At 41.2% G+C, this 26,260-nt stretch overlaps 1 protein-coding gene across 2 annotated transcripts; it reads left to right on the top strand.

Annotated features, from left to right (window-relative positions):
* Window positions 1-5,979: 5,979 nt before the first annotated feature.
* On the top strand, window positions 5,980-25,478 carry LOC102140864 (uncharacterized). Of its 2 annotated transcripts, XM_015440442.3 has the most exons (4): window positions 5,980-6,114; window positions 9,080-9,206; window positions 10,000-10,095; window positions 24,354-25,478. In XM_015440442.3, the coding sequence occupies exons 1-4, from the start codon at window positions 6,112-6,114 to the stop codon at window positions 25,250-25,252; spliced, it is 1,125 nt and encodes a 374-aa protein (XP_015295928.2). In that variant the 5' UTR covers window positions 5,980-6,111; the 3' UTR covers window positions 25,253-25,478. The 2 variants fall into 2 exon arrangements, with proteins under 2 accessions (XP_015295928.2, XP_073882713.1); XM_074026612.1 differs by lacking the exon at window positions 9,080-9,206.
* The last annotated feature ends 782 nt before the right edge of the window (window positions 25,479-26,260 follow it).

Genomic DNA, 26,260 nt, shown 5'->3' with positions numbered 1-26,260 from the left:
TGACAGAGTGAGGCTCCATCTCAAAACAAAACAAAACAAAACAAAACAAAACAAAACAAAAGTTATTGGAGTCCATCATTCTAAACTGAGCTTGTGTACTAGTTCCAAACAGACCAAACCAAACCAAAATGAGTCACTTGTGCTAAATGTGACATAATCAAACTGAAAATTTATGAAAATAGGTAGATCATAAAACAGGCCAGGTTTATATTTTTCGTCTGGCAACAGGAGATTTCAACACAAGATAGCTCCCTCTAACCTTTCAAAAAATAAATAATAGGCTGGGTGTTGTGGCTCATGCCTGTAATCCCAGCACTTTGGGAGGCTGAGGTGGGCAGATCACCTGATGTCAGGAGTTCAGGATCAGTCAGGCCAACATAGTGAAACTCTGTCTTTTCTAAAAATACAAACATTAGCCAGGGGTGGTGGTGGGCACCTGTAATTATGGTTATTTGGGAGGCTGAGGCAGGAGAATCACTTGAACCCAGGAGATGGAGGTTGCAGTGAGCTGAGATCATGCCATTGCACACCAGCCTGGGTGACAAAGCCAAACTTCATCTCAAAAAAAAAAAAAAATAAAAATAATAAAATAACCTGAAGTCCATGTTTCCACTTAAAAAACCTCACAGGATTTGACACTAAATAAGTACTTTTTTTTTTTTTTCTTTTTGAGACAGAGTCTTGCTCTGTCACTCAGGCTGGAGTATAGTGGCATGCTCTTGGCTCACTACAACCTCCACCTTCAGAGTTCAAGCGACTCTTCCACCTCAGCCTACCAACTAACTGGGATTACAGGCACCTGCCACCATGGTGTGTCCAGAATTTGTTCCTTCTGGTGGGTTCTTGGTCTTGCCGACTTCAAGAATGAAGCCGCAGACCCTCATGGTGAATGTCAGAGTTCTTAAAGATGGTGTGTCCAGAGTTTGTTCCTTCTGATGTTCAGATCCGTCTGGAGTTTCTTCCTTCTTGTGGGTTCGTGGTTTTGCTTGACTTCAGGAGTGAAGTTGGAGACCTTCGCAGTGAGTTTTACAGCTCTTAAAGGTAGAGTGTCTGGAGTTGTTTGTTCCTCCTGGTGGGTTCGTGGCATCACTGACTTCAGGAGTGAAGCCGCAGACCTTCACAGTGAGTGTACAGCTCATAAAGGTAGTGAGTACCCAAAAAGTGAGCAGCAACAAAATTTATTGTGAAGAATGAAAGAACAAAGCTTCCACAGCATGGAAGGGAACGTGAGTGGGTTGCTGCTGCTGGCTTAGGTGGCCAGCTTTTATTCCCTTATTTGGCCCCACCCACGTCCTGTTGATTGGTTCATTTTACAGAGCGCTGATTGGTCCATTTTACAGAGTGCTGATTGGTGCATTTAAAAACCTTTAGCTAAATGCAGAGCGCTGGTTGGTGTGTTTACGATCCTTTAGCTAGACAGAAAAGTTCTCCAAGTCTCCATCTGACCCACAAGCCCAGTCGGTTTCACCTCTCAACCCCCCTCTAAACAGGACACCCTAACTGCTATTGGGAATTGGGCGATGACTGCTCTAGCTACTTCCTGTTGGATAATGGCAAAGAAGGGGCCCTGCAGTTGTAGTGTTCTCCAGAGGGGAACTCTTTAGGCCAGTCAAAGGGCCAGCAGCTCGGTCCAGGGGTCCTCAGTAGAAGTTGTTAGTTGAGCTCATTTGGGTTCCATTTGTAAGACCATCTGTAGCTTGATGGCCTCAATTCTAGAGGAATCAAATTTGACAAGGAGGTTAAAAATACAGGGCCTGAAGGTGAGTAATAGCAAGATGGCTGCCACAGGACGTAGAAAGTGGAGAAGTCATGTTGCCCAACTCCAGAGGTTGGTATAAGAGTTTGAAAGGCATTGTCTGATTTCAGAAGCCTTTTCCTGTAAATACTGGTCGGGCAGCATCTTGTGCTATCCCTGACTGGTTAGTGTAAAAACAACACTCTTCCCCTAAGAAGGTGCAGAGTCCTCCTTTCTCAGCAGTGAGGAGGTCTAGGCCTCGGTGGTTTTGGAGAGTCACTGTTGCCAAAGAGTCTATTTGGGATTGTAGTTCCTATCCTTACTGGATAGATTTTGTTATTTCTTGCAAACTGAGAAATCCTTTGAGAGTGTGTGGTAGTAGGATAATACATGTTACACTGTTAACTTTTAGCAAACTTTAGTTGAAAACATTGTAAGTTTGGGATTTTAATTTTTCTTTGCTATTAATAAGACCTTGTTTGGTCCATATTAACCTAGAATTGGTATAGATGGCTCCTTCCTGATTCTGTAAGTACTTTAAGGTTTGGCTGAGGGCAAGCAACTTGCAGGTTAGAGCAGACCAATTATTAGGCAATTTTCCTAACTCTGCTTCTGTAAGAGTTTCCTTTTCACTTACTGAATATCCATTGTGTCTTTTCCCCTTAATCGCCCAAGAGGAATCATCTATCATCTTGTCCTGAAGGGAGTTCCTCCTAAGTCTGGTCAGACCTTCGTATGGTAATTAAGATTTAGATCCCCTGTTAGGAAACTTGCTGGGTTAAGGATTTTTGATAGGAAGGCTATGGGTTGTCAGTGGCCTCGGTGCTTTACACTGACAACAATGTGGTATTGGAGTGTTATAGGGTTACAGAGAAGACCTTCAATTATCAATTATAGGTTTTAAATTTACCCTGGCTTTTAAAGGAATAGGCACACTTTTTTTTTTTTTTCACTACTTATATCTCTGTCTTTGACTTCTTCTTTGTCTGTCTCTCTCTCTCTTTCTCTCTGACTCCCTGTTTCTCTCTTCCTCTCTCTGTCTCTCTCTTCAACTCCTTGTCTCTGACTCTCCCTCTCTCTGTCTCCTTCTCTTTGTCTCTGTTTCTTCCTCTCTCTCTTTCCTTCCATCTTTGACTTTGTCTCTCTCTTTTTCTTTCTGTCTCTTCTCTTTGCTGGTTTTGGCAGGGTAAGACTGACACTTCCTTGGGTTTTTGCATTGTGTTGCAATAACTCCATGGTTTCCTTGTGATATTTAATGGGGGTTCCCCCAGAGGTTAGGAATTCCTTTTCTTTCTATACTGCAGCATGGGCATGTAGGATTAGATAAGCATACTTGCTATCTGTATATACATTTATTCTTCTTCCCTTTCCCAGTTCTAAGGCTCAGGTAAGTGCCACTAGTTCTGCTAACTGGGTGCTAGTCCCTGGGGAAGAGGCTTACTTTTTTTTTTTTTTTTTTTTTGAGACGGAGTCTCGCTCTGTCGCCCAGGCTGGGGTGCAGTGGCCGGATCTCAGCTCACTGCAAGCTCCGCCTCCCAGGTTTACGCCATTCTCCTGCCTCAGCCTCTTGACTAGCTGGGACTACAGGTGCCCGCCGCCTCGCCCGGCTAGTTTTTTGTATTTTTTTTTAGTAGAGACGGGGTTTCACCGTGTTAGCCAGGATGGTCTCGATCTCCTGACCTCGTGATCCGCCTGTCTCTCAGCCTCCCAAAGTGCTGAGATTACAGGCTTGAGCCACCGCGCCCAGCCTCAGGCTTACTTTCAAGTACTGTCACTACGGCACCACTGCTGGCTCGGGTGGCCAGCTTTTATTCCCTTATTTGGCCCCACCCACATCCTGCTGATTGGTCCATTTTACAGAGCACTGATTGGTCCATTTTAGAGAGTGCTGATTGGTGTGTTTAGAAACCTTTAGCTAGACACAGAGCACTGATTGGTGTATTTACAATCCTTTAGCTAGACAGAAAAGTTCTCCAAGTCCCCACCTGACCCAGAAGCCCAGTTGGCTTCACCTTTCAATGGCCTGGCTAATTTTTATATTTTTGTAGAGACAGAGTTTCGCCATGTTGGCCAGGCTGCTATTGAATTCCTGACCTCAGGTGATTTGCCTGTCTCAACCTCCCAAAGTGCTGGGATTACAAGGGTGAGCCACCACACCCGGCCAATAAGTAAATTTTTGATGGTGATAGAGTGACATCAATATCTAAAGTTTTGATGTAGCTCTCAAAATTGAGAAGATGACTGAAAGGGAGAAATTGTTAAATTAATTATATTCTAATGCTGCCCGTTTTCACCTTTAATGTTTTTCAATAGGTTTCTTCTTCACATACTAAACTGAAATCTACCTTGATTTATAAATAGACTGCACCCATTCTTGTTCCAGCTGAAGTGTTTTGGCAAATATAAGTATGTCAGCTGTCCAAATCATGTTCAAATAAGGCAAATTCTAAGCTGCAATCAATCTGGCTGTTTCTCTACCTTTCTTCCATTTCCTGTATGTCATTTTGCTTTTTCCACCATGTGGCTATGCTGGAGTATCTCTGAGCCTACTCTGGATCCACAGGCTATCTGATTTGCAAATCATTTTTTGCTCAATTTAACTGTGTTAAATTTAATTTCTCTAAAATTTTTTTATTTTACAAGTTTTCATATTATTTCTATGATGAAAAATAAATGTTTTTGGGCTTTGACTGTCTAAGCTCATCCCTCAGCTTTTCTTTTAAATTATTCTATGTCTGTTCAAAATGCTCCTGCAATTTTTCTTGGGTCTCCCTCCTTTATCCTGGCTGGAGTGTGGTGGTGTAACCAATTATCTCGCATTGCAGCCTAATCTGCTTGGCTCAAGCAATCCTCCTGCCTCAGCTACCTGAGTAGCTGGGACCACAGGTATGCAACATCATGCCTGGCTAATTTTTTAAAATTGTTTTCATGGACACAGGATCTTACTATGTTGCCCGCCTGCACCTGAACTCCTGAACTCAAGTGATTCTTTCAACTCAGCCTCCCAAAGTTCTAGGATTATAGGTGTGAGGCACCTTGTGCTTCTGCAATTTCTTGACAGGATTATTCCCAATAATAAACAGTACTACATGGGCACAAATCTAAAGAAAAACAAATCCGGCTTCTATTGTAATAGTATTATTCTCCAGTATTTCATGGGTCTGCAGAAGCCAATAGTTTGATCTATGGAGGAGTATAGATCAACAAACTCAGTTTATCCTGAGTTTCAGCCCAGCCACTTAGTAGCTGTTGGTCTTTGGACAAATTTCTCGATGTAAGTGAGTTGTATAAACCACACATGCAAAAAAGGCAGAATAATATTCATTGCAAAAATTGTAGCAATTTTTCATCCCTTCTATATCCACGCCCATTGCCAGGTGCCTTTACAGATGTTCCCATTGAGATACAGAATCTGTTTTACAAAGCCTAACCCTGGCTGACCTTATTTGCTCAAGGCAGTAGAAACCTGTGAACTGACTGTGCTAGTTTAGGGAAGGGCTCAAATGGTCTTGAACACTTCTTTTTTCTTTTTAAAGTTTGGTAATGGCCAGGCACAGTGGCTCACGCCTGTAACCCTAGCACTTTGGGAAGCTGCGGCAGGTAGATCAGCTAAGGTCAGGAGTTCAAGACCAGCCTGGCCAACATGGTGAAACCCTGTCTCTAATAAAAATACAAAAATTAGCTGGGCGTGGTGGTGGGTGCCTGTAATCCCAGCTACTCGGGAGGCTGAGACAGGAGAATCGCTTGAGCCTGGGAGGGGGAGGTTGCAGTGAACCGACAGGGTGCCACTGCACTCCAGCCTGGGCAACAGAGCGAGATTCCGTGTCAAAAAAACAAAACAAAACAAACAAACACAAAAAAACTTAGGCTGCTTCCTTAAAGCGCCAGAAGTCCGGAAGAACATAAAAGTCGAAGTTTTAAATTGTTATTATGTACTTTTCCTTCGTTAATAGCCATATAGTATATTATTTATAGATGCGTATGACCTTGTACACAAAGTTAAAGGCAAATACCTTCTGGGGTGGGCCTGGCTCACCTCTGGGAGGAAGCCCTGCCTGAAAAGGCTGCAGCCTAAGCTGTCACTCTTCCCTCATTCAGCCCAAGCTGTCACTCTTTCTTCGTTCAACCCAGCATCTGATCATATCTTCTATCACTCAGGGCCTGAGGAGGCGGGGACTTAAACGTCATCCAATCAGGGATGAATGGCTAAGAGCCGTCCAATCAGGCCCGCAGGTAGAGCGGCCAGAGCGGCTTCCGGGATTTGGCGGGGGCTTTGTCTCTTGCTGTGGCGGGAACTTCTGGTCTCTGTGGACTAGTGACCTGCAAGTATTGGGAGATCCGCAGCTAAGACGTCAGGACCCCCTGGAAGCCTCGAAATGGTGAGAGTGCCGGTCCGACCTCCCGGGAGAGGGGAGGGGCTGGTTAGAATCGTTGGGAAGTGACTAGCGGGACTCAGGCCTCCCAGCAGTCAGCTCCACAATCTGCGCCCAGAGTTTTTGACCAGCTCAGCCTCAGTCCCCTTCAGCCATAAGATGGAGGTTGCGCGGACAGCCGGCCACTGGGGCGTCCTGTCTCTTCCTTGGGTAGTGACTGTTCCTTGGTCTCGAGCGCTCTCTGGGCAGCTCTGCACCCGCAGGGCGGCGTCTCTCCCAGATTGCGCAGGGATCACGGTGGGATCGTGAGGGGAGAAGCCTTTTAAAAATTTGTGGGAGTCGTCGCAAAAATATTGAAGAATTTAATCAAAGAGTTGTTAAAAAATTATAGAGCACCCCTATGGTTGTAGTTTGTGGTCCATTAGAGCGGCTTGAAGAAAATACTTTTATACGGTGCATGATGAAAAAAAAAACCCCAAATTCAGTAGTTAGGTACTGTTCCGTAGTGTCCTAATTTCCACCTTAGCCTACAAATTTCCTGGTTATGTAATCAGAGCTTAATTGGCTGTTTATAGTTGGATAAGCCTGAATTTCATTTCCTCTAATTTAGTAATTTATAAAAAAAATAAATAAATGCATTTGAGTTAGATATTTTAAAAAAGTAGGAATCCAGGGACTAGATTTCCACCTCATGGAATAGTTAATTCCATGTCACTTAACTATTTTCACACTCCGCAGAGGGCTGATGATGGCCTACGTATTTTTTCTTTTCTTTCCTTTTTTTCTTTTTCTTTTTTTTTTTTTTTTTTTTTTTTTTTTGAGACAAAGTCTCACTCTGTCGCCCAGGCTGGAGTGCCCTGGCCCAATCTCAGCTCACTGCAACCTCTGCCTGCCGGATTCAAGCGATTCTCCCGCCTCAGCCTCCCGAGTAGCTGGGACTACAAGCACATGCCACCATGCCTAGCTAATTTTTGTATTTTTAGTAGAGATGGGACTGTCACCATGCTGGCCAGGCTGGTCTCGAACTCTTGACCTTGTGATTCGCCCGCCTCGGCCTCCCAAAGTGCTGGGATTACGGGTGTGAGCCACTGCGTCTGGCTGTGCCCTGCACTTTTTAGGTTTTTCAAACAGGGTCTCAATTGTACCCCCCAGCCCTACTTTTCTCCAGCCTAACTCTGGCTTGAAGTAAAATACTAAATTACCAGCACCTTCTGACAATTCCAGACGCCAGCTTTTCCTCCCCAATTCGCATTCTTAACTTTGTGTGTGTGTGTGTGTGGGTGTACTTTTTTTTTTTTTTTTTTTTTTTTGAGACAGAGTCTTGCTCTATTGCCCAGGCTGATGTGCTGTGGCTCACTGCAACCTCCGCCTTCGGGTTCAAGCGATTTTTCTTGCCTCAGCCTCCCAAGTAGCTGGGATTACAAGCATACACCACCATGCCTTGCTGATTTTTGTATTTTTAGTGGAGATGGGGTTTCTACGTGTTGGTCAGTCTGGTCTCAAACTCCCGACCTCAGGTACTCCCCCATCCTAGGTCTCCCAATGTGCTGGGATTACAGGTGTGAGCCACCACGCCTAGCCAGCCTATAATTTACTTTTTGGGAACAATACTTTTTGGGAACAATATTTCAGCAGTGATGCTGTGTTCTTCTGGGTGTATCAGCACATCATAAAAATTTGTCCTACTGCTGTTGATGTTCACTTGGATAAGAGCTCTCTGACAGATTGTTTTACTATATAGTTAATTATTTTTTCTTTGTTATTTTATTATTTTTCTTTTTTGAGGCAGGGTCTCACTTTGTCACCCAGGTTGGAATGCAGTGGTGCTATCTTGGCACACTGCAACCTCTGCCTCCTAGGTTCAAGCCATTCTCCTGCCTCAGCCTCCCAAGTTGCTGGGACTACAGGCAACCACCACCATACCCAGCTATTTTTTTTTTTTTTTTGAATCTCCTCATTATTAAGTATCTTTATGTAGCTGATCTGTGTAAACTATCAAATTTAATCTGGCAGTTGCTTCTCTTTCTTAAGATTTCTTTGCATATATCTGTTCTTGGAAAATGAATACTTTCATCTTCCTTTATAGTCCAGAAAAACTGGGAAAAACACAGGTTCTTCCACATACTGGATGTTTGATAAAATATTCTTCTTAGGCCAAAATCATTGGCATTACTGGTGAGCTTGTTAGAAATTCAGAAACTCAGACTTTATTCCAGATTATCTGGAAGAAACAATCTCCATTACAAGATCTCCAGTTTATTGTACACATTAAAATTTGAGAGATAGCTTCTAACTCAACATATTTTTTTAGTCTCAAAAATACACAGAATTCATTCTCTATTATGGAAATATAGCACTCAAAAATGTATATGCCTGTGCTCATGTCCTTAATTTTATGCTTTATTATCCAGAAAATTATCATATATAAACTGATGTTGTGGATCTTATTGCACTGTTTTTTCAGAGTTAGAGAATACATCAGAGAATATTTCTGCATTGAAAATTATTTTCAGCTGGGTGTAGTGGCTCATGCCTGTAATCCCAGCACTTTGGGAGGCTGAGGCCGGTGGATCAGCTGAGGTCAGGGGTTTGAGACCAGCCTGGCCAATATGATGAAACTCAGTCTCTACTAAAAATACAAAAATTAACTGGGTGTGGTGGCAAGTGTCTATAATCCCAGCTACTTGGGAGGCTGAGGCAGGAGAATCACTTGAACCCAGGAGGCAGAGGTCTCAGTGAGCCGAAATTGCACCATTGCCTCCAGTGCAAGACTCTGCCTTAAAAAAAAAGAAAAAAGCATTATTTAATTGGATGATTTCAGTCACTCCTGTAACTCAGAACCTGTTCTCTTAAGTCTCTCTTTTCACCTTGAGTCAAATTAAAAATTCTGCCCTTGGCCTCCTGGTAAATGTATGTGTGTGTGTGTGTGTGTGTGTGTGTGTGTGTGTGTGTGTGTGTGTATGTTTTTCAGGGACCATTGACATTCATGGATGTGGCCATAGAATTTTCTCTGGAGGAGTGGCAATTCCTGGACACTGCACAGCAGAATTTATATAGGGATGTGATGTTAGAGAACTACAGAAACCTGATCTTCCTGGGTGAGAATAACTTCAATACACAATTCCTAAGATACTCTAAGTGTTTCTTTTTCTTTTTTTTTTTTTTGGTAAAATGTTTTTTGGTAACTGATGCTTTACATAAATGAGTTTCACATCACTGTTTTTGAAGAAAATCTTGGGAATTTGTCAGTGTAGAGAAGGATTTCTTCAAGATAAATTTCTTGAAGTTTACCTTGATCTGAACTTTCCACATTCCTGAGCAGACCTGTATTTTTTACTCTATATTAGTAATAATTTCAAAATTTAGTGACATAAAATATTGTTGCCCACACCTTAAAATATAATTGTCACCACCAGCTTTTGATTCAGTGGTACTAGGTAGTGAAATTATTATTATTGTTATTATTTTGAGAAGGAGTGTTGCTGTTGCCCAGGCTGGAGTATAATGGTATGATTTTGGCTCACTGCAACCTCTGCCTTACCGGTTCAAGAGATTCTCCAGCCTCAGCCTCCTGAATAGCTGGGACTACAGGCATGTGCCACCAAGCCTAACTAATTTTTGTATTTTTAGTAGAGACAGAGTTTCACCATTTTGGGCAGGCTGGTCTTGAACTTCTGACCTCAAGTGATCCACTCTCCTCGGCCTCCCAAAGTGCTGGGATTATAGGCATAAGCCACTGTGCCTGGCCCATTTTCTAAATATTTAGAAATTATTCTTATAAATTAGAATTTTGGGGTTAATGTGCTAGAATAGGCTATTACGTTCTCTTTACTGGGGACATTATTTGAAGAATATGAGCAACATTCATGTTATTTATTTTTAATAAAACAGGTATTGCTGTCTCTAAGCCAGATTTAATCACCTGTCTGGAGCAAGGAAAAGAGCCCTGGAATATGAAGAGACATGAGATGATGGCCAAAGCCCCAGGTAGGTGAGAATGAACACAATGGACAACACAGATCAGAGGTCCAAAGATTAAGGAGAAAGCAGTCCTTGCAATAGAATTTGGGAAGCTGTGTTACAAAAAAAATAGTTTCAGGAAAGCCTGAGATTTTAAAAAATTTTACTCTCACATAAGGGCGTCTTCTGTCTTATGCTTTTTAATTCTCTAAGGATTCTACTTTCCCTTTTGTGATCTTCCTTGAAGTTTACAGTGACAGCCAAAGTCATCTTCGTGGCATATAAAAGACTGCACAATCTACTTTTTAATATTTTCAGGTGAACCATAAATATCTGCATAATTTTATGAAACTGTATGTTAGGACGGGCAAATGTCTCACGCCTGTAAACCCAGCACTTTGGGAGACCAAGGTAGGTGGATCACCTGAGGTCAGGAGTTCAAGAACAGCCTGGCCAACATGGTGAAACCCCTTCTCTACTAAAAATACAAAAATTTGCTGAGTGTGGTGGCACATACCTGTAATCCCAGCTACTCGGAAGGCTGAGGCAGGAGAATCACTTGAACCAAAGAAGCAGAGGTTGCAGTGAGCCGATATCGTGCTATCACACTTCACCTTGGGTGAGAAGAGCGAAACTCCATCTCAAAAGTAAAAAACAAACAAACAAAAACTATGTTAAACAATGTTTTAAGTTCTCTTGTTTTTTCATGTTGGAAATATGGAGAGTAGTGATTTCTGTTCCATTTGTTTTTTGTTTTTCTACATAATCCATCCTGTTTTTATTAGTATAATCTTGAAATTCAGTTCGGAATTATTAAGTATGACATCCTCCTGGTTTGTTCTTTTTTGTCAAGATTACTTTGGCTATTTAAAGTTTATTGAAATTTCATGTAAATTTTAGGATTGTATTTTACATTACTATGTAAAAGATACTACAGGACTTTTTTTTTTTTTTTTTTGAGATGGAGTTTCACTATTGTTGCCCAGGCTGAAGTACATTGGCCTCAGCTCACTGCAACCTCTGCCTCTGGGGTTCAAGCAATCCTCCTGCCTCAGCCTCCCGAGTAGCTGGGATTACAGGCACGTGCCACCATGCCCAGCAAATTTTTGTATTTTTAATAGAGAAGGGGTTTTACCATGTTGGCCAGGCTAGTCTCGAACTCCTGACATCAGGTGATCTGCCCCCCTCAGCCTCCTGAAGTGCTGGAATTACAGGTGTGAGCCACTGAGCCCGGTGTTTTGTTTTTGTTTTTTTTTTTTTTTTTGAGATGTAATTTTGCTCTTGTCACCCAGGCTGGAGTGCAATGGCGCGATCTTGGCTCACTGCAACCTCCACCTCCTGAGTTCAAGTGATTCTCCTGTCTCAGCCTCCTCAGTAGCTGGGATTATAGGCATGTGCCACCACACCCAGCTAATTTTTGTATTTCTATAGATCAGGTTTCTCCATGTTGGTCAGGCTGGTCTGGAACTCCTGATCTCAGGTGATCCACCCACCTAGGCCTCCCAAAGTGCTGGGATTACAGGTGTGAGCCACCATGTCTTGCCAATCACATGTGTTTTGCAAATATTTTACCAATTTCCTTTGAAGAGAGAAGTTGTCACTCTGTTGAATTTTTTTTTTTTTGATGTGAAGAAATTTTGAAGTGTTGTGTAAATTTTTCTTTTCTTTTTTCTGTTGCTCATGCATTTAATGTCATATCTAAGAAAATGGTGCCAAGACTAATTTTATGTCCTTCCCCTATGTTTTTTCTAAGAGATTTGTTTTTTTTTATGTCTAGTATTTTATTAAAAAATATATATACATATATATTTTTTACAAGACGTCTTATTCTGTTACCTAGGTTGGAGTGCAGTAGCATCATCTTGATGCACTCCAAACTCTGCCTTCCAGGTTCAAGTGATTCTCCTGCCTCAGCCTCCTGAGTAACTGGGATTACAGGTGCCTGCGACCTTGCCCAGCTAATTTTTGTATTTTTAGTAGATACGGACTTTCAACACATTGGCCAGGCTGGTCTCGAACTCCTGACCTCAGGTGGTCTTCCCACCTTGGCCTCCCAAAGTGTTGGGATTACAGGCGTGAACCATCGCTCCCGGTCCTAAAATACTTTTTGTATATAGTTCAAAGAAGGGATCCAGCTTTATCAGTAGATATCCAGTTTTAAGAATTATTATTTGAAGAGATTATTTTTTCTCTGTTGTGTGCTCATGGCAACTTTGTGAAAAATCATTTGGTCATATACAGAAGGGTTTATTTCTGAGCTCTTTATTCTTTTTTTTTCTGTTGAATTATCTTTTTGTTAGTATCACATTGTTTTTGTGATTGTAGCTTTTAATATGTTTTGAAATCAGGAAGTATAATACCTATTTTTCAGGGGATGTTTGGCGAATTATAGTTCATAATCAAATTAAAAAATTTTAAACAACATTTTTGTTTAAAAAAAAACAACTATGCTATTAGGATTTTTATAAAGATATTAAATTTGTTCACCCCTGTAGGTTGTATTGACATCTTAACAAAATTAAAATTTTTGACCCTTGAGCAAGAATATGTTGAAGAGTGTGTTTTATTTTTATTTTATTTTTCTAACTTTTTTTTGGAGACAAGGTCTTGCTATGTTGTGCAGGCTAGCTTCAACCTCCTGGGCTCAAGCAATTCTCCTACCTTGGCCTCCAAAATTGTTAATATTATAGGCGTGAGCCACCACGCCTGGCCTGTGTGTTTTATTTTATATATTTTTGAATTTGCCTGTTTTACTTTTACTTTTAATTCCTAGTTTCATTCTGTTTTGGTCAGAAAACACACAGTGTATAATTTTGGTCTTCTTAAGTTTATTTGTTGTTGTTGTTTTGAGACAGAACCTCTCTCTGTCACCAAGGCTAAAGTGCAGGGACATGATTCTGACTCACTGCAACCTCAGCCTCCTGAGCTCAACTGATCCTTTCATCTCAGCCTCCTGAATAGCTGGGACTACAGACATGCCTGGCAAATTTTTTAAATTATTTGTAGAGATGGGGTCTCACTGTGTTACCCAAGCTGGTCTCAACCTTTTGGTCCCAACTGATCCTCCCACCTTGGTCTCCCAAGTTGTTGGGATTGTAGGTGTGAGCCACTGCACCTAGCTGGTATTTTTAAATGTGGTAGCACTTGTTATGTGTCCTAAAAGAAGACATCAGGTGCAGATAAAAATATTGTTTGTTTTTTTTTTTTTTGAAACAGCCTCACTCTGTCATCCAGGCTGCAGAGCAATGGTGCAATCTTGGCTCATTGCAACCTCCACCTCCCAGGTTCAAGTGATTCTCATGCCTTCGTCTCTTAGACTCTTTATAGGTTCTTTTAAACAGTCTGGCAATCCTTGTGACAGGAATTCTCTGTTCCTCAAATGAATTTATTTTAATGGTCAGAACCTGAAAAGAGTAACTACTGAAAACATTATGCACCTGATAAGAATCATTACTAGAGATTGGTACACTCCACATCCAATTTTGATTAGAGAATGCCAAACAACCAGGTGCAGTTCCTATGCACAGTGGTGGAAATTTATATCTAATGGACACGTTAAAAGGTGTTCCTTCATCTGGTTGAGCTGGAAATCTGTCATCATTAGGGACCAGCATGAATGCACTGCCATTAGTATAAATCTTCACTGAGGAGTCCATCCATGAAACAGATCAAATAAGAGGGGGAAATGGTACATATGCCCAGTAGGTGTAATTTTGAGTTGCTGCAGCCTCGGATATGCTTACCACTGCAGTAACTACCAGAATGGCAGCCAAGATAATATTAACCATAGTTTTTGGAATCCCTTTGTCCTTCAGGTGTCTCTCAACCACTTTGGACATTACTTTTATCTGACCCCACGTCAGTGGGGTGGAATTTTTAGTATTGGAGAGTTATAGGGCGAGGCTGTGATGTGAAGTTGGGATTATAAATTTTATTAGTCAGGTGACGAGCCTTGCGCTTCGAGTTCTGATGGCTCTTCACCTTTTGTTTCTGATGGTTCTTCAGGGCTGGAGCCATGGTACAATTTCAGTGGATGAGAGGGAACCCAAACAGGTTGTTGTTCCTTTCCTGGGGAGACACAAGCGAAACCCCTACCCCATGTTATTACAGTGCCTAATTCCCATTTATTAGTTTTTGTGTCCTTCCACCATACTCACTTGCCTTTTTGTGGGTCAAATTTATTACTACTGAAGTGTTGTTCTGCTGCTGTAAAAGGCTGGTTCTTAGCCAAGTTTAAAAAATTTAATGTGAATAGAGCTAAATTTATCTGAGCATGGGGAGTACTGGCATCCCCTTTCTTTTTGTTATCTTGTTTGCGAAGCTGGTCTTTGAGAGATTTATTAGCTCGTTCCACTAGTGCCTGTCCTTGAGAATTATAGGGAATTCCAGTAATGTGAGTAATGCCCCATGCTTGAGTGAACTTTTTAAAGGCAATGCTGGTACAGCCGTGACCATTATCAGTTTTAAGCTTAGTGGGGCAGCCCATAACTGAGAAACAGGAAAGAATGTGTCATTTAACATGAGCAGTACTTTCTCCTGTTTGGCACGTGGCCCAGATGAAATGGGAAAAGGTGTCAACTGTTACATGTATGAAAGAAAGTCTCCCAAAAGCTGGCAAGTGGGTTATGTCCATGTGCCATAGTGCGTTGGGGGAAAGGCCTCGAGGAGTAACTCCCGAAGGAAGTGGCTGTAAAATTAACGCTTGGCAAGAGGAACAGTGCCATACTATGGTTTTTGCCTGTTCACGTGAGGGGGAACTTGCTTCAGAGTCCTGCAGCATTGGCATGAGTTAGGCCTTGAAAATTTTGCATGTCCGTGAAAATGGATGTGACTAAAGCATCAGCTCTGGCATTTACAGCTGAAAGAGGTCCTGGAAGAGATGTATAGGCTCGAATATGAGTAATGTTAAAGGGGGCAGAGCACGCTCTGATTATTGTCTGAAATCTTTAAAAAAGTGAAAGTAAACTTTCATCCGGCAAAAACAACGCCATTTCTATGTTGCGTGCAACATGCATGATGTATGCAGAATCGGAAACAATGTTGACAGGCCCAGGAAAATCCTCAAGGACAGCCATAACAATGATAAGTTTAGCTTGCTGTACAGAAATAGGTCCTGTGTTAAGAACGTGTTCCGTGTTCCTGTGGCCCTGTGTACGCAGCACGGCCATTAGAGAAAGCGTCAGTAAAAACAGTAACGACTCCAGTTAATATATTAGGTAAAATCCAGGAAGTGAGTTTCAGGAACTGGAACAATTTTACATTACTGTAATGATTATCAGTTATATCAGGGAAACTGGCCAAATTTACTTGCCAAGTAACACAATTTGTAAAAGCTTGTTGGACTTCTTGACGGTTTAAGGGAACAATAATTTTTTTAGATTCCTGTCCCAAAAGTCATAACAGACAGGAGCAGGCTTGTCCAATAAGGGTAGAAATTTGGTCAAGGTAAATAGTAAGTGTCCTTAGAGAGCTATGGGGAAGAAAACACCATTCAATTAAATCGTGTTCCTGAATGATAAATCCTGTTGGAGAGTGTTCAGTGGGAAAAATTAAAATAGTAAAAGATAATTTTGGATTGAATCTGGTGACCTGAGATGTTGAACTGTTTGTTCAATGAACCGTAACTCAGACTCAGCCTCAGGTATGAGAAACCTTTTACCGTGTAAATCTGGATATCCACGTAATGTGGCAAAAAGGTTAAACATAGCATATGTAGGGATGTCCAAAGAAGAGCAAATCCAATTAATATCCCCAAGTAATTTTTGAAAGTCATTTAAGGTTTTTAAGGAGTCTCTCTGAAGCTAAACTTTTTGTGGTTTAATCACCTTGTCTTCCAACTGCATGCCCAAATATTGAAAAGGAGAAGAAGTTTGAATTTTTTTCTGGTGCGATAGTCAAATCTGCTTCTGAAATGACCTGCTGAATGACAGAAAAGCAGGAAATCAAAACAACACACAGAGGCCGTGCAGAGGATATCGTCTATATAGTGAATGATGTAACATTGGGGAAACTGATCCCTGACAGGTTGAAGCACGCGCCCCACAAAATACTGACAAATAGTGAGACCATTAAGCATGCCCTGTCATAGGACTTTCCAATGGTAGCGTGCAGCTGGAGCAACATTGTTGAGGGAAGGGACAATAAAAGCAAATTTTTCAAAGTCCTGAGAGGCCAGTGGAATGTTAAAAAAGCAATCTTTAAGATCTATGATAATTAGAGGCCAGTACTCAGGGAGCATAGAGGGGGAGGTTAAGCCAGGTTGTAAAGTCCCCATAGGTTGAAGTACAGCATTAACTGCCCTGAGATCAGTGAGCATTCTCCATTTAACAGACTTCTTTTGGGTAACAAAGATAGGTGAATTCCATGGAGAGAAAGATTCCTCAGTGTGACCCAATTCTAACTTTTCTATGACTAAATTATGGAGAACCTCCAGCCTAGTTTTTGGGAGCAGCCACTGATCCACCCAAACTGGTTTCTGAGTTTTCCAAGTTAAAGGGATGGGATCTGGAGACTTGACAGTGACCACTTCTAAAAAGAATAACCAAGCCCTTTTGAGTCGAATTTATAGGAAGGTTGAATAGCGTCAGTAATACCTTGAGCTGATTTTCCCAGACCAGTGCCTTGAACAAATCCCATTTTTGTCATAATGTTTTACTTTGCTCACTGTAGGTAGCATGCATAAATGAAATTTGTGCACCCCATTGTAAAAGATCTCTTCTCCAGAGATTAACTGGAATAGGTGTAATTAGAGGGCAAATGGTACCAGTCTGTCCCTCCGGGCCAGCAAAATGTAAAATAGTGGAACTTTCATAAACCTCAGTGGCCTGACCAACTTCCACCAATCCGGTGGATGCACATTCTTCAGTGACAAGGCCATTGATGTAAAGCAGTAATAGAGACATCAGCACCCGTGTCAATCATGCCCACGAATCTCTTTCCCTGTATATGTACAGAACAAACAGGTCAGGTGTCAGAAATTTTGTTAGCCCAGTATGCCACTTTACCCTAATGATCCGTACTCCCCAAACCTCCAGTTCTTTTATGAGAACTGGATCCGAGTGGAATGTATGGCAGAAGAAGAAGTTGAGCAATTTGATCTCCTGCCAAACCTTGCCAAGGAACTGCAGAACTAATGATAGTGTATTTACCCAGAGTAATCAGAGTCAATGACACCAGTATGTACCTGAACACCTTTTAAATTTAAGCTTGAGTGACCAAGCAATAAACCAATAGAGCCAGGTGGCAAGGGCCCAAAAACACCCGTGGGAACAGCGATTGGTGACTCTCTAGGCAAAAGCAAAATGTCCCTAATATAGCAGAGATCTACTGCAGCAGATCCTATAGTGGCGGGGGACAAGCATTGAACCGAGATCCTTGTTGGGGTTATGACATCTGTGCTTGTGGGACAAATGGTTGTAGTGGAAACTGTGGTTGGATTGATTGGTTGGGCTGGGAATGCACCCATCTGGCTGGAAGGCCAAGGCTGGGAGTTGGGGGATGCCCCATTGTTTGGAAAGGCCTGGGGCTGACCCCTCTTCCCGTTTCCCTGGTTTTGAAGTGGCTGTAAAGGGTTGCCATCAATGTCGAATTTCGAGTGGCAGTGAGCTGCCCAGTGATTGCCTTTATGGCATCTTGGGCATGGTGTGAATGGTGGGACTTGCTGTTGTATGGCCTTTTGGGGTTGGTGTTGTACAGGGTGGTGGTCTGAATGCCGAGGACATTTTTTTCTGGTATGTCCAGATTGGCCACAGTGAAAACAATTACCAGGAAATTGTCCAGGCATTCTAATGCTGGCCATAGCCTGAACCATGGCCATAGCAGTATGTAAAGTTCCTCCAACACACTCACATGCTTTAATATTAGATGTGATTAAATCACTTCCTGGTGGGATTTTACCTTTTACAGAACGAACAGCAGCCTGACAGTCTGGATTTGCTTGTTAATAAGCCATGAGTTCCACAACCAAACATTGGCCGTTTCCATCAGGAATAGCCTTTTCTACTGGATCCTGAAGACAGGCAATGAAGTTAGGGTATGGTTCATTTTGCATTTATCTAACGGTTGTAAAGGATGGACATCTAGTGCCATCATCCTGAATCTTATCCCAAGTATCCAGGCAGCATTTTCAGAGTTGCTCAATGACTTCATCATTCAGTATAGTTTGGTTTCTAATTGCAGCCCACTACCCCATTCCCAGTAACTGGTCAGCTGTGCATTGACGGGAGGATTAGAGCCCTGATTAAGGCGGACTCGATCCTGGACAGCATCAACCCACCATGTCCTAAATTGTAAATATTGAGATTTAGATAAGACAGATTTTGCTAGAATTTCCCAGTCATAAGGCACCAAACGTTTATCTTCCTCTAAGGATTTTAAGGTGGAACGGACGAACGGGGAATTAGTACCATATTGTTTAACCGACTCTGAAATCTTTAAGGAATTTGAAAGAAAAACTTTCCCAAGTAGCAGGTCATAAGTGGACCCCACCAGGGTGTAAAGGATCAGGTTGCACCACAGCCCGAACAGCAGGTATGGCAGGAACTGGCTGTGCTGCAACAGCGGGCCCTTGTTGGCACCAGCTGAGGAGCCTGATCATTGAGCTGCGGGTGTGGAGGAGCAGTGGGATCAGCCGCCTGCTGACCTTGGTCAGCGGGCTGTGACTGATCCTGCGCAGCTGGAGCAGGGGCGGCTGGAACAGGAGTGGCTGGAACAGGGGCAGCAGGTATAGGAGATTGTAGAATAACAGGAAACTGCCATGCTTTGGGATCCCCATCTTCCCTTGCCTGAGAAATGACCCTCATAAGAGGGGTGTCATTCTCAGGAATGTATGTAACCTGTTGCCTATGGGTAGCAACAGCAGTTATGACTGGATCAGAAGCAGAAAAGAAATTGGAGTTTTGAATAGAGAAAAAGTTGAGAGCCTTTAAGCCAAGCTGATGCACGGTTGCCTGCTTTGCAGGTCTTTCAGGGGCCTGAACTTCAGGCTGTTGCGTGGACTGCAGGACCTGAATTCCAGACTGGTGAACGGACTGCAGGTCAGGCTTCTGTGGAGCCTGATGCATAGGAGGAAAGGCAGATATAGTGTTGTGGGCCTCATTACCAGGCCGAACAGGGATAGAGTTGAGAGCCTTATAACCAGGCAAAACAGATGGATGGTTGAGAGCCCTACAGCAGGACTGAGACAGTACAGGAGGTTCCAGCTGCATTGGCTGCTGATAGTACATTTCAGAGGGATTTTTTGGATCTAAGGTAAGGAGATCTTTCATAAGGTCCTCATAAAGCAATATTCGGAGCGTGGTAGGCAGAGTAGGCTGTAGTGTATTTGGTGGTGCCAAAGGAATATCAGAGTGGAGGTTCGTTTCTAAAATGACAGCCTCAAGTTGTGCAGTGTCCTCTGGAAAGAGAGTACTGAGGATTTCCTCAACCTCTTTGGAGGAGAGGAAAGCTAGAGTACCCTCCATTTCTTCCTCCTGTGGCTGCTGATTCTAAGATGGAGTGAACCGAGGACCAAACTGTCCAAATGGCCAGCAGGATAACATGTCCCCTTCTATGAGCGATTTTAAACTGTCAGCCCACCTCTTCCCAATTTTTAAGTTCTAGAGTTCCCTCAGTTGGAAACCAAGGGCAAATGAGATCGACGACCTCAAGGAGTTCAATTAGCTTGTCAGAGGAAACTGAAATTCCTCCTTCTTTAAGAAAGGTTTTTATGAAGTTTAAATAGGCCGAGTACTTAGTACTGGCTTGTCCCATGGTGTCCCCGAGATACTCTGAGTGCCCAAGCTTACCACCAAGCTTAACGACCACAATCCTCAGCAATCTGTCATTGAAAGCCCTCCGCTGGGTCCCACACTTAAAGCGCAACTTCACACAGTGAATCCACGTTGGAGCACCAGATGTAGGGTCCAGCCCTACAGGGCTTTGCGGGTGTTCTCCCCGTGTGCAGAGATGATAGATTGTAAGAAATAAAGATACAAGGCAAAGAGATAAAGAGAAAACAGCTGGGCCTGGGGGACCACTACCACTAATACACGGAGACCGGCAGTGGCCCCAAATGACTGGGCACGCTGATATTTGTTGCATACAAGACAAGGGGGCAGGGTAAGGAGGGTGAGCCGTCCAGGTGATTGATAAGGTCAAGCAAGTCACATGATCATGGGACAGGGGGCCCTTCCCTTTTAGGTCACCAAAGTAGAGAGGGAAGGCAGCATACGTCAGCGTTTTCTTTTATGCAGTTATAAGAAAGATCAAAGACTTTAAGACTTTCACTATTTCTTCTACTGCTGTCTACTAAGAACTTCAAAGAGGAACCAGGAGTACGGGAGGAACATGGAAGTGGACAAGGAGCATGACCATTGAAACACAGCACCGTAGAGAGGGGTTTATGCCTCTGGATGACTGCGGGCAGACCTGGATAATATCCAGCCTCCCACAAGAAGCTGGTGGAGCAGAGTGTTCCCTGACTCCTCCAAGGAAAGGAGATTCCCTTTCACCGTCTGCTAAGTAAGGGTTCCCAGGCACTGGCATTACCGCTTGACGAAGGGGCCCTCAAGCAGCCCTTATGCGGGCATGACAGAGGGTTCACCTCTTGCCTTCTAGGTCACTTCTCTTAATGTCCCTTCAGCACCTGACCCTATACCCGCCGGTTATTCCTTAGTTATATTAGTAATACGACAAAGAGTAGTATTAAAAGCTAATGATTAATAATGTGTATACTAATGATTAATAATGTCCATGATCATCTCTATATCTAATTTGTATTATAACTATTCTTCTAATTATTTTCTCAATTATACTGCAACAGTTTGTGCATTCAGTCTCTTGCCTCGACACCTGGGTAATCCTTCACCTACACTTCTTTTAGAAATAAATGTTTTATAGTGCCTTCAAGTTTTCTCTTTTATTACTAATATTTTATCTTGTTTTATTTTTATCACAGAAAGGGGGATATTAAAATATCCTACTGTAGTTATATTGCTCTCTATGTGTTTATTTCTGTCAATTTTTGCTTTATATATTTGAAAGCCAAATGTGAGATACACACACACGCACACACACACACACACACAAATTTGTTATGTTTCCAGTAAATGAATCTATTCTTGTTTAATTTCCTTCTTTGTCTCCTTGTAGATTTGACTTAGAATACATTTTTAAAAATATGACAGTTTTTGACTTATAGCTCATGTAATAATATTATTTTGATCTCTTCTGCTCTCATTTGGTTAATATCTGCATAGAATGTTTATGTCCATCTTGCCACTTTCAGTCTTTTTTTGTCATTAGATCTCAGCCGGCACTTGCATGAAAACAAGTTGGATTTTGGTTTTTAAAATTTTTTAGTAAATCCTTTTATTGCAAATATGTCCCTTGATTGGAAAGTTAATTGTATATATATGTATTTAAATAATTTTTCTGAAACAGAAAATCTTAATAATTTTTTGTTTTGATTCTTGTATTTTTGCCCCTCATTTTCTCTCTTTCTTTCCTCTTTTGTGTCCGTTTCATTTTTGTGTTAATGTGCTTTTTTTATTTATTCTGTTTTGTGTATCTAAACATATATTCTTTGTGTTACCTTGGGGTTACACAAAACTTCTAAAAGATATAAGGATATATTTTAATCTAGTAAAAAATGAACTTTAGTTGAATGCAAAAATTCTTCCTCAATTTTTTATTTCTATATTCCCTAGAATTTTTAAAAATTTTGTAGAATAATTTACAATGTTTTTTGCACGATTATAATAATGGTAAGACGTTCATTTTTGTGAATGTGCAGAAAATAATGTATTTGTATATGATTATGTGTTATTTTCTTTTTTTTTTTTTTGAGACGGAGTCTCAGCTCTGTCGCCCAGGCTGGAGTGCAGTGGCGCGATCTCAGCTCGCTGCGAGCTCCGCCTCCAGGGTTTACGCCATTCTCCTGCCTCAGCCTCCCGAGTAGCTGGGAGTACAGGCGCCCGCCACCTCGCCCGGCTAGTTTTTTGTATTTTTTAGTAGAGATGGGGTTTCACCGTGAGAGCCAGGATGGTCTCGATCTCCTGACCTCGTGATCCGCCCGTCTCGGCCTCCCAAAGTGCTGGGATTACAGGCTTGAGCCACCGCGCCCGGCGTTATTTATTTATTTATTTATTTATTTTTTTGAGATGGACTCTCGTTCTGTCACCTAGGATGGAGTACAGCGGTACAGTCTTGGCTCACTGCAACCTCTGCCTCCCTGGTTCAAGTGATTCTTCTTCCTCATCCTCCTGAGTAGCTGGGATTATAGGTGTACACCACCGCACCTGGCTAATTTTTGTATTTTTAGTGGAGACGGGGTTTTGCCATGTTGGCCAGGCTGGTCTTGAACTTCTGACCTCAGGTAATCCGTCTCGGCCTCCCAAAGTGCTGGGATTACAGGTGTGAGTTGTCACACCTGGCCTGTGTTATTTTCTTGATTCATGTTGTTTTCAGTGGAAGAAACTGCTTTCGATGTCGTTTATACATAGGGCACATGCAGTGCCAATATACTTTTTCAGAATTTGATTACTTTGGAAGGTTGTTTCTCTTATTTTTGTCAGGAATGATTTACTGATGGTATTATTCTCAGTTGATAGCTAGTTTTTCAGGACTTTGACTATATCACATAGTTTTCTTCTGACCTGCAAAATTTTTTTGACAATTCACCAGTTGTCTGAAAGACTATGCTTGTAAGTGATACAGGACATTTTTCTTGCAGTCTTCAAGATTCTCTTGTCTGTGACTTTTAAAAATGTGCTTATATATGTGTTTGCTATAAATATCTTTGTGTGTATCCTAGTTTGTTTGTTGAGCTTCTTCATTTTTAGTTTTTTTCTTACTTTTAGAATTTTTTAGTTGTAACTTCTTTTCCTTTCTTTCTTCTTCCTTTCCTTTCCTTTCCTTTCCTTTCCCTCCCTTCCCCTCCCTTCCCCTCCCTTCCCCTCCCTTCCCCTCCCCTCCCCTCCCCTCCCCTCTCCTTTCCTTTCCTTTCCTTTCTTTTTTTGAGATGGAGTCTCACTCTGTAGCCCAGGCTGGAGTGCAGTGGCACAATCTTGTCTCACTGCAACTTCTGCCTCCCGGTTTCAAGCAGTTCTCTGCCTCAGCCTCCCGAGTAGCTGGGATTACAGGTGCCTGCCACTATGCCTGGCTAATTTTTATATTTTTAGTAAAGACGGGGTTTCACCATCTTGGCCAGGCTGGTGTTGAACAAGGCCAGGCTGACCTTGTGATCCACTCGCCTTGGTCTCCCAAAGTGCTGAGATTATAGGCATGAGCCACCACACCCAGCCTTTAGTTATAATTTCTTTTTGTATTTTTTACCTCCACAATTTTTTTTTGATATTTTAATACTTTTGTTAACTTCATTTTTCTGTTTTTCTATGGTTGTCTGTGTTTTTATTTCACTCATTGAGTATTCCATTTATTTTCAATTTTTAAAATTAATATATACATCTTTTTAATAATTTCTTTCTGAAAATTTTATAATATTCTTGATGGGACTGTAGTGACCTATTTTGTATACATTGTAATCTTTGAGATTTGGACACTAATAAAAGCTACCTGTCACAATATTTATAGTGTAGCTTTGTTCTGGCATAGTCTGAAAACAGTTGTCTTGGTTAGTGATTCTGGGAGTCTGTCAAACAGGTTCTTATGACGTGTCTTCCCTGAATTTAGTGTTTACTTTCTAGTTAAAGGAGTTTATTCATGTTTCTTCTCTATAGTCATCACTTGCTACACCTGTTCTCTGTCTGCGGCACTGCAGTCTCTCTACTGCTGTAACATTTACCTTTAGTCTCAGTAGACTCAAAGTGTCATTCCAAAGTATATGACCAGTTCTTTTAGCACTTTATGTCATTGAAGACAGAAAAAAGTGTCTGGAAAAGCCCCTAGAAGATAGAAATAAAGACGTATGTGCCAGTATTTTACTTGTCTTTTAAACAAGAATTCAGGAGCTCACAATTTACTTGTAAAGGCTCTTTGCTATATTGTGGACCTGGAAGAGCTGTTTGGGGTAGATACAATTTTCTCTTCATCATATGAGGCTCTTTGCATTGTGCTTACCTGGGGCGTTGCACATACTTAACTCATTTGTAAATTTTCCACAAATGTATTTTGGTCTGTATGTTTTTGTTACATTTATATGTCTATGAAGTAATTATGGCTTGTGGCATTTTGCCATGCCATCTTGCTTATGTAGTTTGTATAATTTTATAGCTTAGAGTTGTTAAGGATATCCATCTGAGTCCAGTAAGTGAAGCAATTTGTTGTTGTTGTTGTTTTTTTCTCAGTTGTGTGTTCTCATTTTGCCCAAGACCTATGGCCAGAGCAGGGCATAAAAGATTCTTTCCAAAAAGTAATACTGAAAAGATATGGAAAATATGGACATGACAATTTACAATTAAGGAAAGGCTGTGAAAGTGTGGATGAGTGTAAGATGCGCCAACGAGGTTATGATGAACTTAACCAATGTTTGACAACAACCCCAAGCAAAATATTTCAGCAAAATATTATCAAAATAATTGATAATTATGTGAAAGTCTTTCATAAATTTTCAAGTTCAAATAGCCATAAGATAAGACATACTGGAAATAATTCTTTCAAATGTAAAGAATGTGGCAAATTATTTAGCATGCTTTCACACCTAACTCAACATGAAAGACATCATACTAGTGTGAATTGTTACAAATGTGAAGAATGTGGCAAAGCCTGCAACTGGTCCTCAGCCCTTATTCGACATAAGAGAATTCATACTGGAGAGAAACCCTACAAATGTAAACAATGTGGCAACGCCTTTACCGGGTCCTCATACTTTGCTACACATAAGAGACTTCATACTGGAGAGAAACCCTACAAATGTGAAGAATGTGGCAAAGCCTTCAGCCAGTCCTCACACGTTACTAGACATAAGATAATTCACACTGGAGAGAAACCCTACAAATGTGAAGAATGTGGCAAAGCCTTTAGCCAGTCCTCACACCTTACTAGACATAAGGTAATTCACACTGGAGAGAAACCCTACAAATGTAAAGAATGTGACAAAACTTTTAACCTCTCTGGACACCTTACTATACATAAGAGAATTCATACTGGAGAGAAACCCTACAAATGTGAAGAATGTGGCAAAGCCTTTAACCAATCCTCAGCTCTTAATACACATAAGATAATTCATACTGGAGAAAGACCTTAAAATGTAAACCATGTGGCAAAGGATTTAGCCAATCCTCAACCCTTCCTAACATATGATAATTCATACTAAAAGGAAACCCTACAAATATGAAGAATGCGGCAAAGCTTTTAACTAGTATTCAACCCTTAGTAAACATAAGATAATTCATACTAGAGAAAAACCCTACAAATGTGAAGAATGTGGCAAAGACTTTAACAAGTCCTTAATTTTTAACAGACATAATCTAATTCATACTAAAGAGGTACCATAAAGCTTAAAGATGTGACAATGCTTTTACCAAATTTCAAACTTTTCTTAACATAAATAATGCTAGTGAGAACTCCTAGAAATATGTTGTCTCACTTGATTGTAGGTAAGATACTTTATACTGGAGGCAACTCCTACAAGTGTGAAGAATGTGTCAAAACTTTTGACACCTTCTTAATGCTCACACCTAAAGTGTGATAAGCAAACTCTCTGGTTTGCTAAATGCTCACACTTTTGCTCACACCTTAATGTACAAGAAATAATTTACATTTGAGACAAATTATACAAATATACAGAATGTGACAAAGCTATTAATATCTGCTCACATCTTAACATCAGAGAGTTAATACAAGCATTAAAGGTGCAATTACTGTCAAAAGATCTTTCAGAAAATATAAACCTTTAAAGTGTATTAAATTAATTTCTGTAAATTCTTATGGCTTACAGCTCAGAATCTCTTCATGAAAATCCTGTTTTTACTTTTCTGGTACTCAGATGCATGATTTTCTTGATTCTTATTTCTTTTTGTTTTATAGTGTATAAAATATTTGTTATGTTAGCTGGTCAGTTATAGGAATTATTTTTATGAAATTTAGTAGTACACACAAAATAATTTTCAAATGTAATTCCATTAGTGTATTAAGTTTTATTTAGTTAGAACATTCCATTTTGTTCTTTTAAGGGCAGAAAGTTATATAAGCCTACTTTTTTTTTTTTTGGAGGTGGACTTTCGCTACTATCACCCAGGCTAGAGTGCAATGG

Source organism: Macaca fascicularis, chromosome 19, assembly GCF_037993035.2.
Source record: "Macaca fascicularis isolate 582-1 chromosome 19, T2T-MFA8v1.1".
Classification (NCBI taxonomy): Eukaryota; Metazoa; Chordata; class Mammalia; order Primates; family Cercopithecidae; genus Macaca; species Macaca fascicularis.
This window is presented reverse-complemented; position numbering and strand designations above follow the sequence as displayed.

Coding starts and splice junctions, on each gene's coding strand:
- LOC102140864 (XM_015440442.3), top strand. Junction 9,207..9,999: donor CAGAAACCTGATCTTCCTGG/GTGAGAATAACT, acceptor TTAATAAAACAG/GTATTGCTGTCTCTAAGCCA. Junction 10,096..24,353: donor GATGATGGCCAAAGCCCCAG/GTAGGTGAGAAT, acceptor TTTTTTTCTCAG/TTGTGTGTTCTCATTTTGCC.